This window comes from Caenorhabditis briggsae, assembly GCF_000004555.2.
Source record: "Caenorhabditis briggsae complete genome, chrII, whole genome shotgun sequence".
NCBI lineage: Eukaryota > Metazoa > Nematoda > Chromadorea > Rhabditida > Rhabditidae > Caenorhabditis > Caenorhabditis briggsae.
In genome coordinates, this window is record NC_013486.2 from 4,144,222 (window position 1) to 4,161,987 (window position 17,766).

General features: G+C 36.9%; 4 protein-coding genes across 4 annotated transcripts in view; 2 read left to right on the forward strand and 2 right to left on the reverse strand.

The window, feature by feature from the left end:
- The window catches only part of CBG00537, a gene marked incomplete at both ends in the record, with an annotated part of 8,353 nt that extends 3,525 nt beyond the window's left edge, over window positions 1-4,828 (forward strand). The window contains 6 exons of the mRNA XM_045241960.1: window positions 143-259; window positions 746-833; window positions 1,110-1,251; window positions 1,407-1,679; window positions 4,401-4,638; window positions 4,730-4,828. Coding sequence (XP_045100772.1) covers window positions 143-259; window positions 746-833; window positions 1,110-1,251; window positions 1,407-1,679; window positions 4,401-4,638; window positions 4,730-4,828 — 957 coding nt within the window. The remainder of the gene's footprint in view (window positions 1-142; window positions 260-745; window positions 834-1,109; window positions 1,252-1,406; window positions 1,680-4,400; window positions 4,639-4,729) is intronic.
- CBG00540 lies at window positions 2,822-3,020 on the reverse strand (the record flags this gene model as incomplete). Its single annotated transcript, XM_002630092.1, has 2 exons — window positions 2,822-2,928; window positions 2,972-3,020. 2 exons carry the CDS (start codon window positions 3,018-3,020, stop codon window positions 2,822-2,824), a joined length of 156 nt encoding a protein of 51 aa, XP_002630138.1.
- A 3,086-nt stretch (window positions 4,829-7,914) lies between the features above and the next one.
- CBG00541 lies at window positions 7,915-10,108 on the forward strand (the record flags this gene model as incomplete). Its single annotated transcript, XM_045241961.1, has 6 exons — window positions 7,915-8,163; window positions 8,266-8,349; window positions 9,011-9,353; window positions 9,401-9,604; window positions 9,681-9,787; window positions 9,836-10,108. The coding sequence occupies 6 exons, from the start codon at window positions 7,915-7,917 to the stop codon at window positions 10,106-10,108; spliced, it is 1,260 nt and encodes a 419-aa protein (XP_045091641.1).
- A 4,832-nt stretch (window positions 10,109-14,940) lies between these two features.
- Window positions 14,941-15,809, reverse strand: CBG00542 (the record flags this gene model as incomplete). Its single annotated transcript, XM_002630094.1, has 4 exons — window positions 14,941-15,156; window positions 15,203-15,262; window positions 15,353-15,424; window positions 15,801-15,809. 4 exons carry the CDS (start codon window positions 15,807-15,809, stop codon window positions 14,941-14,943), a joined length of 357 nt encoding a protein of 118 aa, XP_002630140.1.
- Between the last annotated feature and the right edge of the window lie 1,957 nt (window positions 15,810-17,766).

Sequence of the window (17,766 nt, forward strand, 5' to 3'; positions counted from 1 at the left end):
TCCTCCACAGATGTACCCTATCAGTCAATGTACCCTCTGAGTCAATGTACCCTATAAGAGTGATGTACCCTTTTTCGATGTACCCTCGGAGTATGGGCCCTTCATTCCAGATTCTGCATCTGTGTGTCTGTTGGACCTCAAAATGACAGAATCTCGAAAAGGAGTTGCTCTTAGAGAGCTCTACTGGAAAACTCTGGTTTTGGGGACCCATTATCCAGCGGAATTCAATGGAGGACGATTTCGAACTCCGCCTGGGTATGTTTCTTTTATATTGATTGATTGTTGAAGTCTTTCTGATATTAGAGCTTTAAAAAAAAATACTAAAATTATTTTTTATGTAGGCACCAGCAAGCTGGTGCGCCTTCAGCGCGATTCAATCTAGTTTTTTACTGGTTCGTAGCTTCGCTCTTCCCTTTTGCTAAATGGGTCACGTAAATCTATATTTATTTTTCAAGTTTTTCAAAAGTTGACAGACAGACATTATGACCGACAGACGCCTCTAGCGTTTTATATATAAGGAAGATATCATAAAGGAATATTTAAACCTTCAAAAAATTGCTAGACGGTTCTAGAACCTTTATATTGAATTCCCGGAAAAACTGAACATTCTAGGCTACCTCTAGAAAAATGCTGGGATTTTCAAAAACAGTTATATTGAAGTAATTCAATATTGAAGAAAAATTTTCAATGTTTTTCAAGTTATCAAATAATTTTTGTAGAATAAAAATTTTTGAATATTTTTCAGCGACTCATTCCCAATGGACATCGTTATTGGTCTAGACAGATTGCGAATGTCTATAAAGTCGTCATCGATGCTGATGAATATTTGACACGTATGATTTTTTATAGTCTCTCTTTCGGATTTATATTTCAGTTTTCTTGAGTTTTGGTCATGGTCAGAAGAAACTGAAAATCAGAAAAAAAAACTCACGATTTTGAAATTGAGGTTTACTATTTCCAAATATGATATAAAATTAGGAACTCCAACAAGTTTTTTCTTGAAATTTTTAATCAATTTCTTTCTAATTTTTTGTTAATTTTCATAAAGCTTGAAGCATAATTTTATCAGTCTAAGCTCATTTTTTAAAAATTTTTCTATTAATTTCCAGCATCCAAAGTAACCATTCGTGTTGGACAAGGAAAATTGAATGAGGAGGTGAACTATAAAAATGCGCGAACTTCGAAATTTCAAAAACCAGTGATTTTGGAATTTCATCGAAGAGAACGATCTGTGAGTCGTCTGGAGAGCAAGTGAGTGGGGGGAGTTGAGAACTGGAATATTTGGGAATTCAGAATTAGAAAAATCAGGACATTTTGAAAATTCTAAAAGTTCAAGAAGTTGAGCCTCGAATCTCAGAATCTTAGGATCTCAAAATCTCAAAATCTCGTGATCCTAAATATTCCAGAAACGCATTCACTGACGCCGTCGGCCAATACATCTGGATAACCATCGAAAAACCAATTCCATTATCACAAAATCCTCATAATCAAATTGAAATCAAAAAATTGACTGTTTTGGGATATCCACTTCCAGAAGAGCTTCCGAGAGGGACGCCGGTTCCAGAATCTCCGAAATTGGAACAAAATGATGAGGACGTGGCGAACTTGAAAATGGAAAATTTGGAATTAGAATCGAAAGGAGTGCCAAAGAAGGAGAAGAAAATTGAAAGACATAGCTAGTGAGTTTTGGAAATTTTTCAAGGAAATTCTGAAATTTTCAAAAAAGGTCATGACCTACTTTTTTTAGGTCGTGACCTACTTTTTCTAGGTCATGACCTAGATTTTTGGGTCATGACCTAGATTTTTTTAAGTCATGACCTAGATTTTTTTCCTAGATTTTTAGGTCATGACCAAATTTTTTTAGGTCATGGCCTAGACTTTTTAGGTCATGACCGAATTTTTTCAGGTCATGACCGAGATTTTTTAGGTCATGACCTAGATTTGTTAATGTCATGACCTAGATTTTTGGGTCATGACCTAGATTTTTTTAAGTCATGACCTAGATTTTTTTCCTAGATTTTTTAGGTCATGACCAAATTTTTTTAGGTCATGACCTAGATTTTTTAGGTCATGACCAAATTTTTTTAGGTCATGACCTAGATTTTTTAGGTCATGACTAGGCACCACAACGATTTTTTCAAACTCATTTTTCCTGAGAATTGTTTATATTATCGTATTCACCATATCAATATTAGTATAATTCCGAATTTTTTTTCGAAAATGTTCATCCGTTCTCGAGATACACCCTTTGTTGTAACCCCCTTTTTCATCCATTTTCTCTGAGGGGGTTGCAGTGGGCACGGAAAAGTGGGCGGGGCAAGGTGGGCGGGGCGACGCCTTTTGCAAACGTGCGGCGCAGAAAATTCCCGATTTATTGCTGTGATGTTTTTCATAGCGCTGTGAAGAGTTTCAATTGGTTTTCGTCAGCCGGCATGTCGAAATATAGTAAAATGGAGATGTAAAAAAACAGAATGAGTTTGAGAAACAATTTTTATTACGACTATGATTAAATTTTACTGATTTTCAGGTAGAAAACACGGAAATTAGTGAAGTATCGAGCGATGCGAGCGATCAGAAGCAGAGAAGAACGATCGATGATGGCATTCGTGTTTTATAAATTGAAATTTTGTTTAAAAAATTATAGACTCTGGATTTTTGAGAAACAGATGATTTAAAAAATATGCGAATGCCATTGAAACTTCGATTGTTCGCATCGCTCGTCACTTTTCTACCTGAAAATCACCAGAAAACAAAGAACTACAAAACAAACTACTGAACTAACGAAGGAAAGGAATCAGAAACTAATAATAAAAAGAAGAAATCAAGAAAATTGGAATGTTCCGTCATCGATCGACTTCTGAAAATGATCGAAGTCGATATGTATCGGAAGTTCCTTGAGTTTCTGAGCTCGAGAAGGTGTCAAAATTTCTGGAAAATTTAATTGGAAATGAGTCCAAAATAGTATTCTTACCTGTTTTCGATACTTTAGGAGGTGGTTCAACGTCACTTCCGCTATCCATTATAGATTAGAGGTATAATTATATGTTCAAAAACAATTAATTTAAAAAAAAATCAATAATTTACTGTAAGTCGTAAGAACATTGGTTTTCAGTGCATACACCGTTACGTAAAGTTGCACAAAGTTTGGAAAACCACTGAAAAAAGACTTTTGATACAGCAAGGAATCGAACCATGGCCGGTGGCGCGCCGTCCCGAAACACTACCCACTACTCCATGCGCGCGCTGACAGTTGGCGTATTGAAAGGCTGATATGAAGCACGCGCTGCCTCTCTTTTCTAAACAACGATTTGAACACATTTTATTCACATTTTTAGGTGGAAATTGAGATATTAAAAAAATGGGGGAACAGGTAGAAGTAAACTCGAACATGTATATTGTAGCAAATTTTTCGTAGAATCTGAATATGTAATAAAAATCTGCGACATCGACCTGCATTACCGTCAAAATTCGCAAAAACGTCTAAATTTTAGAACCATGTCATCTTTGGATGCGTTTTTTGCTAGCTCAAACTTTTTCAAATGTCATCAAATTGCATATCTGAACAGTCATAGAATTGATCTAAGTGTTTTGATATTAAAAACATGGGGTCATCGCTGAAAAAAATTCACAATTTTTGCTTGAAGTTTGATGGATTACTGCAAAAATGGGGGAACTGCTGGCTAAATATGGCTTAATGCATCTTATTCACCATCTAAAAAAGTATTTAGAACAATAATAAAAAGAAGCGACATCGACTTTTATTACACTTTTCAGACCAAATTTCTCATGTCGATTTCTGTTTTTCACGAGTATTTTGAAAGTCGTTGGTTTTCAACGCAAACGCTTTACATCAGTCGATTCTACGTGTTTTTTTACATAACGAGACCAAATTTCATAAAAATCGGTCCATCCAGTCTCGAGTTCTACGCCTTCAAACATGCCAGATACCCCCCCCCCCAAGAGAAAAAAAATTAGGCTCCGCCCCCTCGCGTTGCGGTGCCTAGTCATGACCGAATTTTTCAGGTCATGACCTAGATTTGTTAATGTCATGACCTAGATTATTTTAGGCCATGGCCTAGATTTTTTTAGGTTAGGACCTAGATTTTTTTTAGGTCATGGCTCAATTTTTTCGGTCACGACTTAGATTTTTTCAAGTCATCACCCAATTTTTTTAGGTCGTGACCTAAATGTTTTTAGGTCACGTTTAAAAAAAGTGGAAATTTTGTAAAATTGACATATTTCGATTTTCGTTTTTTGTGTGTCTGTAGGTTCAGATGTCCCATATCGAAAATTATGATAATGGCTTAAAATCCATTTTAAAAATGGTCCACAATTATAAATGGTGGCTTTTGGACCTAAAAATGGCACGAGAAACCCCCTCCATTGTAATAAACTTTCAGCGAAGGCGACGGAATGTCAATGAAAGAGAAGACGAATCTCAGTGAAGACCCTCTCACCTCAATTCGAACGATTCGAAGAGTTTTGGAGCAAAAAATGGAAAAAGCGAATTTCGATGGGAAAACAATTCAAGCAACAGTTTGTCTTCGAGCAATTCAAAGAATCGATGAATATGAAGCTAGAATTGAAGATTTGGCAACAAGAAGAAGTCGAGCGTTAGAAGCTGGAGATTTAAAAATGGTACGGTTTCATCTTGTTGGTTTTGCAGAAGGTTTCTGCTGCTGGTGCCAAAAAATCGATTTCCAAAATTTCCAATGCTCAAATTTTTCAGGCCGAACGTCATCGCTTAGCAATGATTGACTGCCGAGATACCGTGTTCCGAGCTGTCCACGTGGATCTTTTGTTGGATAGGGATGAGGTAAGGTTCTAGAAGCTTCCAAAACGTCTATAGCCCAAATTTCAAAATTTCCAGCTTCGCGCCATTGGAGTACAATCGGAGTGGGCGGATTGAATACCTTGGAACTTTATTTTCATGTTTTGAAAGTCATCAATAAATTTTTGGTATCTGGGAAATAAATTTTAATGGTATTTTCTCTTTCTGCACTTGGCTAGAAATCAAAAATTTTCATAAAACCTCTAATTGAGGTGCTGTACTTTGGCAACATTTATCTCACTTTCCGTAAAAGATAAAAAAAGTGTTCCATTGATAAAATGTTACTGATGATATGATAAACATTTTATCAGTTGATTCCTTTTTGATATCTTTCACAGAAAACGAGATACATTTTATAAAAGTGTGGGTTTTCTGTTAGCTTCGAACCAGCTGACCTGGAAATTCCTATTTTTGACGGTTAAAAAATTTTCGTTCAAAAAATATATGTCACTAATCACGTCTCGATTTTGAACAAGTGTCTTGAAAATTAAAGTGACCCCAATCCAAAAAAATTAGATCGTAGCAGAAAAAAATAATTCGCATCATCCCACGTGGGTTACCAGCTACCCAGCTTTGAACTCTCACTTTGAATCAGTTCTAGCCATGGATAGAATGATCTCTTCTTTTGGATCGCGTAAGTTTCAAAATTTGAGAATCTAAGATTATCTTAAAAGTAGGGAACCCCTGAGCCATAGCTCTTCGCTAATTCGTAGATCAGTGAAGCCGCGCCTTCAATATTCATCCCGCAAGCTCAACTCCTCAAAAGGCTTATATGAACAAAATTTTTTTTAAAGTCGTTCGTAACCAATAATCACATTTTGACTATTTTCAAGAAAAGAGTCCACTTCGTAGTGTTAGAACATTTCAAATGAAATTAGATTTTGTTTTTTTGCATACCTGCAAAATCAGGGCCCGGCCCGCGGGTCAGGCCGGGCCGAAGATTTCTAGGACCCGGGCCGGGCCGAGGATTTTCAGGGCCCGGCCCGAAAATGTTTTTCTTGTCAGAAAAATTCTCCTTTTTTTCTGTTGATCCCAAAAATAATTTTGAAAGACAGAAAACTTTTTCCGAAAATCCGGGCCGAGACCAGCCGAGCCCTGAAAATTCTGAAAAAAGCCCGGCCCGGCCTGGCCCGTTGCAAGTATGGTTTTTTGGTGTGAAGAATTGAAACAGTGCAAGAGTCTGAATTTAAATAATTATGACATTACAGTGCGGTCAACATCTATACGACACCCCCCCCCCCTATTTTGGGCGCACAGAAAAAACTGGAAGAGATATCAAAAAACGGTCAACGCAATTCAATTCACAATCAAAAATAATCTCTACAGACAAAGTTTTATAAATTTAGCACTTTCCCTGAACATGTACCATCCGAAAAACAAATATGCAAGCGGTCAATATCTTTCGACACCCTGGAAAATGAAAAATCTCAAGTGTTTTAGAGAGCAAAATTGAACTTTTTTTGGTTGGGAACTACTAAAATAGTCTTAAAACAGCATATTTTCACAGTCTATACAAAAACTGATTCCTCCAATCAAGTTTTAGAAACAATTATTTTCCGTCATTTTCGTCATTTTTTGGGTTTTTGGAATAAATATTGAATAACTTGGCTTCTGGGTAAGATTTTGAGCTGAAAATGATAGGAATTACTTTTGCAATAGTCTAAATTATGTATTAACTCTTGTTATGCTATTCTGAGCCGTTGTTTGTGATTGAAGCTGAACTGAAATTCGAAAAATGCATCTTGAAATTCGGAGATTCTGATTTTTGTAAAAACTTGATTTACCCGATTCAAATTTAATTTTTAGCACAAAGTAACAATTTTCATAGCGACTTCAAACACTTAGAGCAACTTTGAAACATTTCAGACAGCTTTGAAAATTTTTCAATTGAGTACATTTTTTCTGTTCAAAACTCGAACTCAATAATAAATTCCCAGAGCTCAAAAAAGCCTTGAACACTGGCATCATGATCACAATCATTTCTTAATAATTTCCTATCTTTTTCAGCTTGAAATCTTACCCGGGAGCCAAGTTATTCAATATTTAGTCCAAAACTTAAAAAATGACTTAATTTAAAGGTGGGGGACAGGAGATTTTTCGTAGTTTTTTTGTAGCTAGAGTATGCATTCTACCGTCACAGTGTACAACGCTTAATGTCACTCTGCGTACAGCTGTCGTCCTCGCCTTTATGTATGCAATCGGGCGTCCGCGTTTTCTTTGCCCGCGTGGCTCAGTCGGTAGCGGCGCCGCACCCTCAATCCTCACCCTCACAAGTTCAACTCCTCGAGGGGCATCTTTGAAAGAAATTTCGAGAACATTATTTGTTTTCATGTCCCCCCACCTTTAAAAATATTGGAAGCAGCACATTCCAAGGATCCTCTTGAATTCGTTAGGGTTTCTAGGACATTTTGCTCGACATGGTTTCAATTTAGGTTTACATACGCAACGTGCGCCTCCTCCATCCAGTTGTTAGCTAGCCTCTCCATGCGACCCTTTGTATTCGTTCTGTACCACCTTCCCTCCCCGTCTCCTTTGGACGACAGTCGTTTTCCTGCCATCTCCTCCCCACTCCTCTACGCTCACACACAGAACAATGATTCTGAGTGAGAGCGTCTTATTCAAAACGATGTGTATTAGCCAGAAATCAATTATCCCCACAAAAACGCACCGTCCCTCGCTATTTCGGTATTCGCTCCCTTCTCACCATTCGCTCTCTTCTTTCCTTCTCTATTTCGCCACCAAATCTATGTTCAAATCGAGCAGAAGGCGAGGGACTGTGTGAGAGTCAGCCTCCTCTCATTCTTTTTTTTTTCTGTAAACTAAGCTTTTTACTAAAAAGAAAAACAGTGCGTGAAAAACTATTGAATTTCGTACACAATTTTCTTGTTTCACTTTTGAAAAATCACTTTTGAGCAAAATTTTTCTATTTTTTTAGAGTTAGAATTCAAGATTCCTTGACACTTTATCGAAAAAATCTTTCTACAATAGACTTTTTTCGGCTAACCCCTTTTATTGCTTTATTTTATCGTTCTGTCTTTCAATACGAAAAATATATATTTTCCAGAAAAACGGAACACTGAATTATGTCCTCACAACAAAACGGTACCCCAAAAATCGAAGCAGAAGCCCAAGATCTCAATTCTGGAATTCAATCACAAACCAAAATTTGGAGAACCAGAATTCCGGAACCTCTGCCACTGGAAAAATATCCAGTTTTCCGCCTCCCTGCCGTCCTTGAGGAGGTTATCAAGAAAGACTTCTTGGACCGCCAGAATAACTTCAATTCTGAATTGCCAGTCGAGTTCAAATCCATTACGGATATAATCACAACCGTACGTTTTTATAGTTCGATAGATTTTATAGTTCGATAGAGTAATTGGTCGAATTTCAATACTTACTACCATACAGAAACTGCTGTTAATTGAAGTTTTCAGTTCAAATTGGAGTTCGAAGATTACGATTCGAAAGTTATGGAATCCAACGAATACTCCAATAGGAGAAACAAAGAAGAACGTCAAGTAGTAGTTGGACAAACTTTGGCTTTCCTTTGCGATTTATTCAATCCATTCTACAAGTAAGTTTTTTTGTGTGTATGTTTGTCCGTCTATATCGGACTTTTACCTGAATACCGAGCGCTTAATGTTTATGGTGCCCTGAGCTTCTCAGCTCATGGGTTGCTCGTAGAGCAGAAAACCAATGTTTCCAAAATTTTGAAAAAAATCTAACTGAATTCGCAAAGCATCTTTTTGCCATATTCATGAATAACATGACTATTGGTTCTGTGGTCGACTATACATGTTTTGTAGTAAATTTTCTTTCCAAAATATTGGTTTAAAATGTTTTTTAAGTAATTCCAAAAATACTAACGCTTCTTTTGTCAAAAATAATGAGAAAGGAGTTTTTAGGGAGAGAAACGTCGGTGGCCGTCTTGAAAATCAGCATAACATACAAATTTTTTTAAAAACAATTTTTCACTATCAAAATTTCATTTTCAACATATTCGTAGGAAAAAGTAACAGAAAAATCGGTCAAAAGCAGTAAGAAACCAAAAAAAAGCATATTTTGAAAACAGAAGCATTTTAAGGTTACGAGATGCTGACAACGGCCACCACCGTTTCTCTTCCAGATCTGCAAACTTTAGTACCAATTTAATAACTCCAAAAACACTTTTGAATGCAGAAAAGAGTGCCTAATCTAATTTTTCTGATCAGTCTTGTGAGATCATCCTTCTGTTTCTATGATGCTGGTGTTTTAGATCTTCAATTCTTCAAAAGTCTGATGAAGTTTTTCGGGAAGCGGCACGGAAACATCAAAATTGAGTATGGAGATGTAACAGAAGAAAAGAACCACTCAATGGTCACGTCATCAACTTTCATTTTTGCTAATAATATCGAATTTCGTAAATTGAACACTCATTTGAAATCCATTTTCCAAAAATGCCACGAGTCCACCCAAATTGTGAGCACGGAACCATTTTTCGCAACGAGAAATGTTAAATTTGACACGCGTGTCAACAAAAAAGGTAAACCGATTTGAGTTTGACAAATAATCAAAAACTTCAATTTTCAGATGAATTGTTCAAGATTTGCAAAGTCAGAAGTGTGAAAGAGAAGCAGCTGGAAGTCGTCGAGGAGAACACGGGCTGGAAAACCGAAAGTACGAAGCTCTACTTAATCACAATAGAAGGAAAAGTCACGTTGAAGGAAAAGGAGCCGGTCGAAGAAATGGAATTCGAGGAGACCCCAAGTGAAAATATCAGGGACAATGGACGTGGTACTTGAAGATAATGAAAAGGAAAATAAAGACATCGGAAGAAAATCGACACGAATTGCGAGACGCCCCATTTCAGTCAAATTCAAAGCTCAAAAGGTTCAGAAGACGAGAAGAAATCCCACTCAAAAGCCGGCCGAACTTCGCAAACCCGCGTGCGGAACAATGGTTCCCTGCCAAAACGAGGTAAGTTTTTATATATAATCTAATTTTCATAATCTTTGAATTTTTCAGTGCTGCACCAGAAAAATCAAATTTTCTAGAAAAGCGGGCAGGTATCAGTTCGTTCTCCACGCATTCATTCACTCGAAAAACCAATTTGATGCATTTTGGGATTGTAATGTATGCGGTTTCCGGTGTGGATCATTCCAAAGGAATCGAAATCACTATACCGATCATCACCCTGGCACCACCCGCACTGGACATGATATCACACGCTTACTTCAGACGTATCCCAATTTCAAAAAACATTTCGCGGCATGTTTTGGAGACCACATCGAACTATAATGAAGTTGCATTTCAAAGTACCTCTCCTTCATTGGCCACTAATACTATTCTCCTTTTTTTTCATTTGTTCATTGTTCCTTCAATTTCTTTTTTCCCAAACTTATCTTTTCTATTCGATCTCTCTTTTTTATTATATCATTTTTATACAAAATAAAACTTAAAAATCAAAAATGTTCAAGATTTTTTTGCGAGAGAATTTGTTTCATAATATGGTCAGAAAGGCCCAGTATCCAAGGGTACATCGAAAAAGGGTACATCGAGTTCCAAGGGTACATTGGATTGTTCGGTACATGTAGGTGGACAAAAAAAGTAAATCAATATTTTTATACATACTATTTTGATTTCTGCTCAAAATTATAGGCTGGCTAAAACGCCTTACAGTCTAAGATCCCATGTACCCTCAGAACCAATGTACCCTAAGAACTCGATATACCCTCGATGTACCCTTTTTCGATGTACCCTTGGATCGTGGGCCGGTCAGAAAGGTTTTGAAAACGCACAATTCAATGAATTTTTGGTCAATTTTGAAAATCTGATGGAATAATTTGGAATCACTCGCTTTTACTAAAATTTGGTGGTCATTTAAGTCGAAGAACTCAAGTGTTCTGGCTGGTAATTTCTTTGGAATTTTAACATCTTTTTATTTTTCCAAAATGTTTTCATTTAAGAAACCGTTGCTTTAAAAAACATAGAAAAAAAACTTTTGAAGAGTTAGCTCAAGTTGCAAGCAATATACGAAAACCTAAATTTTACGTGAAAAGGGGGATGCTATGTATTTGGTGGTCTTTCAAAAGAATGGAGACTGGGAACTTTTAGATGAGTGTACCACTATAAATGCCGTCTCGTAGAGTTCATAATTAGAATGTGGCAGTCAAATCAAAACGAGGAGAAAAAACCAAGGTTCCCTTTCAGCGCGACAATGCGAAATCACCATTGATTAGAGAGATCAACCAAAAATTAATGTCGTTCGGCTGTATTATTTTTTTTCGCACCCATCGTATTCTCCGGACCTTACTCTTTCAGATAGATGGCCGTTTGAGGCTCTTAAACGTAATCTTGATTGAAACGACTTCACATGATAGGATGACACCAAAACGGATTTGACCCACCTTTTCCACCACAGCTTTCCTCGTTCTGGGCCGATGTAATCAATAAATTACCAGAGCGTTGGCAGAAAACTATTAATGCTCATGGACGTTGTTTTCATTTATCTAGTTTCTCGGTGTCGTGAAACATCACATGTTCCACGATTCTTTCTAATTATCAAACAGAGCGGGATAAATTCTCCCCCAACGTCCCCTACTGGTCCAAGCACTCCCCATTGCCCTCCAATCGACCTAACTATACTACGGTTCCGGATTTCAAACTGCCGCCCAAGGAATGATGACTGTTATCAGAGGAGCACGCTTGCCGACTACGTTGACTTCACTTGAGACCCCGCAAATTCCGGGGAAAAAATCGAGGAAAAAAACCGGGGAAAGTGGGCGGAGTCGAGAAAAACCGTGCGGCAAAACCGTGCCAGGGTTGTAATTTAGGCTCCGCCCCCTCATGACCGTGTCCAAATGTGCAGAAAAACCCTGCGGCAAAACCGTGCCAGGGTTGCATTTTAGGCTCCGCCCCCGACTCCGATTTTTTTTGCCCGGTTTTTTCTTTCCCCGGAATTTGCGGCGTCTCCTTCACTTGGTTCCGGCTCTGACCGTTTTTGCTTCGCTACGTTCCGATGACGTCGTTTTGTTTCTTTTATAATCTTTATCTAACTTGTTTTCCTCTTCTTTATTTTGTTTCCCCCTTAACTGCAACCCTCCTCATTGTCTGCGCGTCCCCTTTCGTTTGTTCTCTCACTCTCCTTTTATTCTATATTTTGTCTTTTAGGCCCAATCTAGAATTGGTCATAACTTTGTTCTTTTGGTAGCCTTTCATCTAAATCTCGTTCCTAAATTCCTTATTTGTTATCCCTTTTATTCCCCTTAAACCTTTACTTGTTCCCTAACTTTCCGTCTTGTAGCTCTCTTTATAACTTGCTCACTTTTCCCTTAAATTCTTAGTTTTCGCTTCATAACTTTTTTATCTCTCTTAGTTTCTAATTAACTCTTATTGCTTCACCTTCTCCTCTTAATTCTCTATCATTAGATAATAAATTTCCCTATATTCTAATCGCCCTTCTCCTTCTAAAACGTTGGTTTTCACTTACCAACGTTTCCCTCCCTTGTTTCATCTCGCCTCACTTCGCTCTTCCGTGAGCTATTTTCTCTCTCCATCACCCTCTCAATAAACTCATAATATATTAAAACATTGTATTTTGTTTCTCTCTATCTTTGTAACAGGTGCACATTTCAACTGTCTTCACACGCTCGGTTTGTCGTAGTCGTTCATTCATCAGTTAACGCCGGTTAACCCTTCGTGACGGTATCAGTGATATTGCCCACGAAACTCGGCTTTGAGAAAAATTTGTCCAAAAATGTTGTCAAAAAAGGAAGAAACTTTCTGTTCAACCTAATACGACATACTATAATTCACTCACCGCTCCTTCAATAACACTTTCAGCGAAACATGAGTCATCACGCTCATAATAAGTTTGCTGAAATCGGGACAAAATAAACAGATTTTTATTTTTCTTTGTTTTTAATATTTTATCTGTCACAATTTCTGGAGCATTCACGATGTGATAGCCTCTATGATAAAAATGTGAAAGTACAAACTCAATCCAGGTTCATCCCCGTCTTTAAGTAAATCAGCAGAATTATGTAACAGCTGTGTTAGTACACTAAGTAGGGGTTTTTTAAATCACATCATCACTAAAAACAAAAAAAGAGATTTCAAATCATTATCTCTCGATATAATTCATCCGGCAGTATCAATTTCCATATTGACAAGGTAGGCGCAGAAGTTGTTGAACTGAGGACAATGAAGTGCACCGTCATATCCTTGAATTGTACAAAAAAGTTGTAAATAACAAAAATGGAGATCTAGTTCTGTTTAGCATGTTCTGAAACTTTCAAACAAATCGGAAAACTCTGAACTATTTTTGTTCTCATTCAAAATTGACCCATCCCTTGAAAAAGTCAAAGATTATTAGTTACAAACGACATACCTTTGGTGATTGACAATTTTTTCGTTCACTTCAAGCCTCATGAGATAAGTCGTTCGTAACCAATAAAAAGATTCCGCAACCCGTCTGATAAGTCTAGAGCTCTCATGTTCTGTTCAACCCTTTCTATTCTTCTCGCCAAGAATCTAATCGTCAATCGAGAAGACGTAAACACTAAAATTAAAGATTTCAATGATAGTTGGGGTCAATCGAGCCTCCTAGATTGTCCAAAAATGAGTGCCAATGTATTTAAAACTATACTGAATTCCGCACACTCTACGGATCAATCGATTCACTTTGGTTTTCTGTTAATGCACACTTATATCAATGTCGAATGCTTTTTGGAATCGAAAGAATTGTGGAATTGGATGAAAACTATATCGGAATATTATCGAAACAGTCGAAAAGCGACGAAAAACATAAGAGAGTCAGCAGCAGCGATTCTGGATGAAATGAGAATGGTCGAGAAACAATGGTGGTCTCAATTTCTCCCTGTATCAGAATTTTTCTAATGTCCCTCTCTCAATTTTAAAATACGATATTTTTTTTAATGAATTTTGAGATATTCAAACTAATAGTTTTTAACGCTTACTGTAAAACCTGTATTAGAAGGGCTCGTCTTTCTATTGTTCCAACAATGTACTTTTGGAGCGCCTTCCTATTTTCCCGGCTACTTTTCTCGAAAATTTGCATCGAAATTGATGAAAATTATAAATATAAACTATGAAAATGTGTGAAATTAAGTTTCCTACATTTTATTTGTTTACAAAAATAGTCTAGCTCTTTTAGTTTTAGAGATATGTGCCTTTAAAGTTGGCCTGCTCAAAAACCCCAGTTCTCCCCTCTTCTGCGCCCGCCGAAGGAGTTCAGCAAATTTTAAAGGCGCATAACTCTAAAACTACTGTAGCTAGCACAAAGTTTTATGCTATGAGAATGTGTAAAATTAGGTTTCCTACACTTTGTTAATTTACAAAAATAGTCTAGCTCTTTTAGTTTTAGAGATATGCGTCTTTGAAGTTAGCAGTACACGGGTTACTGTACCGGGGCTCTAGTACCCGGGCTCCAGGATCCGGGCTCCAGTGTGGGATATTCTGCTCCCTTTCCCATTTCTCTTTCTCCCTCGTCATCTCTCGCCTCCACCCTTCACTGTGGTGAAACCTAGGAACGTCTCCAGAAGACTTCAAAATCAGAATTTCGAAAAACAAAAAGTTCGGGTCATTTCTGATCTATCTGTCCAGGTTTCAGCTTAATAGGTTAACTTTGAAGGGGTAAACAGGCACGCGACATACACATCAACATACAGAATTTGGTGGTTGTTATTAGTAATGATAGAGAGGCGGAGCTTATTTCGTATTATTCTGACAACACAAAAAACAAAACAACATGTACAGGTTAAATCGTTTATTGACTTTTACCATTATAACTTTTACACCTTTGACCTTCGATTTTTCGAACATTCGACACCTTTTTTTAACACCTTTTTAGACCTTTTCCACTTTTTACACCTTTCACACCTTTTTAAAACTCTTCTTACACATTTTTCAAACCTTTACTTTTGATAATCATATTTTTTGTTAGTTTTTGGTTACTGTAATTTTTGATAGTCCATTTTTTCGATTTTAGTCCAAACACTAGTCCAATTTTTAGTCCAATTTACAAATTATAGTCCAATTTTAGATTATAGTCCAACTTTTAGATTAAAGTCCAAACGTTCCAGCAAATTTTATATCACGCCTTCACGAATTTAACTAGCTCGTAATCCAACCACAGATCTTGAGCCACCGGCCGCTAGGTCATCAGGGCGCGGGAGGTCAAGTACGACAAGAAACCACGAAAACCGGAGAAAATCCCGCGCATCGAAAAAAAAAGAAGAAAAAAAGAGATCGCAAAAATCAATCAAGTTCACAGAAATTTCCTGCCGAAGTCCATCGACATCCCCCGGAAAATCCGTTGAATCCATCTGAAAATTTTTAGAATAATTTCAAGAAAATTGATATTTTTCTTACTGTACTTGTCCCAATTTTTAGAATTTGTGAAAACGTCGATAGAGCTGCTGAAGGGGCGTTCTGAAATTGCGATAGTTTTTTTTGTATTAAACAGATTTCAAATTATTGAAAAAATCAATAAAATTGAACTATCATTTTTTTAAAACCCACATTGAACTCCATCGAAACGTTGTGATCTCCGTTGGATCCGCCGGACAAATCAGCATTCCAGATCGAAGAATTCTGAAAAAAATAGTTTCAGAATTTTCAGAAAATTCAGAAATCAGAACCATACTTTTTTGAAAAAAAAAACAAAATGAATAATTTTGAAAAATTGGTTAGTCACGATTTCGAAAAAAAATTATGAGTTCACGTTTTAAATATCGGAAAATCAAAATTTCAAAATTTCAGAACTTGAGGTTTCCAGAATTTGAAAATCTCAAAATCTCAGAATCTCAAAATATCAGAATCTCAGAATCTCAGAATCTCATAATCCATAATCTCAGAATCTCAGAATCTCAGAATCTCAAAATCTCATATTCTCAGAATCCCAGGATCTAAGAATCTCAGAATCTCAGAATCCCAGGATCTAAGAATTTCGATTTTAAGAATTTCAAACCTTCGTCATTTCGGAATTTAAGAACATTAACGTTTCAGAATCTTTAAATTTCGGATTTTCAGAATCTCAGGTCCTCGAATTCTAAGAGTTTCAGAATTTCAAAGTCTCACTTGTTGATCGGTGTCCTTCACATCCCCCAGAGCTCAATGAATTTCAGTCTAGTCAAAATAACCATCTCCGCATTTACACCATAAAGGTATCGCTTGCAAACAGGCCGAAACCCGAGAGAAGGCAATAATACGTTTACCCAGGGTTACTAGGATCCGTACACCTATCAGCAGAATCTAACAAGCCACCCAGCTCCAGATAGATCCCTCAAGGTTTATTGGCGAAAATTTGCAGATGGTGGGCAAGAGCTCGTCTTATGATACAAAATAGTACCAAGGCGACGACCCTATGTGTCAGATGGGGCCGGAGGCACCCTCAGTGTTCCGAGCGTCCGGCTGAATTGCCAAAATACAATATCTGGGACTCAAAACGCCGGTACAAAATTCAAGAACTTTCTGCAGTTCTTATCAGTTGTACCACCCTTTAAAACTGAAAACAAAAACGACCCCGTCTCTGCTCGCCAAAGACTTATGAGTCTTAGAGAAGTTTAAGTTTCAGTTTTTTCCCGATAGTTCTGGTTTACACATTTCGAGGCAGACTGCCAAGGTTTGCCGGTGTGCGCCGACCACGTCCAACTGACACAGACCCAAATTTCAACATTTTCCGAAAATTCGTATTGCTCTGGGGTGTTTTTTGGATCCTACCAAGGTTGCGACGTCTCGCAAGTCTGAAAAAATGACATTTCAGAATTTCCAAATTTCAAAACTTCAGAATCTCGAAATTTCGTAATCTCAAGTTTCAGAATTTCCGAGATTCTGAAATTCAGAATCTCGAAACTTCAGAATTTGTGAATCCCATGATTTTAGAAATTTCAGAATTTCCGAATTTCCAGATCTCATAAGAGCCATAAAATTTCAGAATCTCAGAATTTCTTTTTTTCTCGAATTTCTGAATTTCTGATATTCTGAATTTCCAAATTTCAGAATCTCGAAATTTCTGAATTGGAGAATCCCATCATTTCAGAAATTCTAAAGTTTGAGATTTTCAAAATTTCGGAATTTCGAAATCCTAGAATTTCCAAATTTCAAAATTTCCGAATTTCACAATCTCAGAATATCAAAAATTTCGGAATTTCAGAATTTCAGAATTTCAGAATTTCAGAATTTCAGAATTTCAGAATTTCTGAATTTCTGAATTTCAGAATTTCAGAATTTCAAAAATTCGAAATCTCAGAAATCCTAGAATTTCAGAATTTCGAAAATTCGGAATCTCAGAAATCCTAGAATTTCAGAATTTCAAAAATTCGGAATCTCAGAACTTCAGAATTTCAGAATTTCAGTATTTCAGAATTCCGGGATTTCAGAATTTCAGAACTTCAAAAATTCAAAATTCCAAACTTTCAGAATTTTAGATTTTCATAGTTTTAGACTCACCCTTTTTCAAAACGGAGAGCGCCCTTCTTTTGAATTGGTTGGAATAATTTTTTTTTTTGAATATTTCAAAATCCTTCATACATAACCACGTCATCAAAAAAAACTAGGCGCTCACGTAGGCGTAGCACTTTTTTCTCACGTGAATTTTTAAAGTTCGTGACCTATTTTTTATGTACGCCAATCTCAGAATTTCGAAACCATCACCTGGAACCCTGGAATCCTGGAATCCTGGAATCTTGGAATTTCGGAATCCTGGAACATAGGAGTTCTAGAATCTTGAGGTTTCAAAATTCTGAATGTCTGGGATCTTAGAATTCTGGAATCTCGGAACACTAGAGTTTGAAACTCCCGAAATCCTGTAATTCTGGAATTCTGGAATCCTGGAATCCAGGAACCCTGGAATTGTGAAATTTTGGAATCCTGGAATCCTAGAATTCTGGAGTTTAAGAATCTCGGAATCTTAAAATCCTGGAACCCTAGAATTT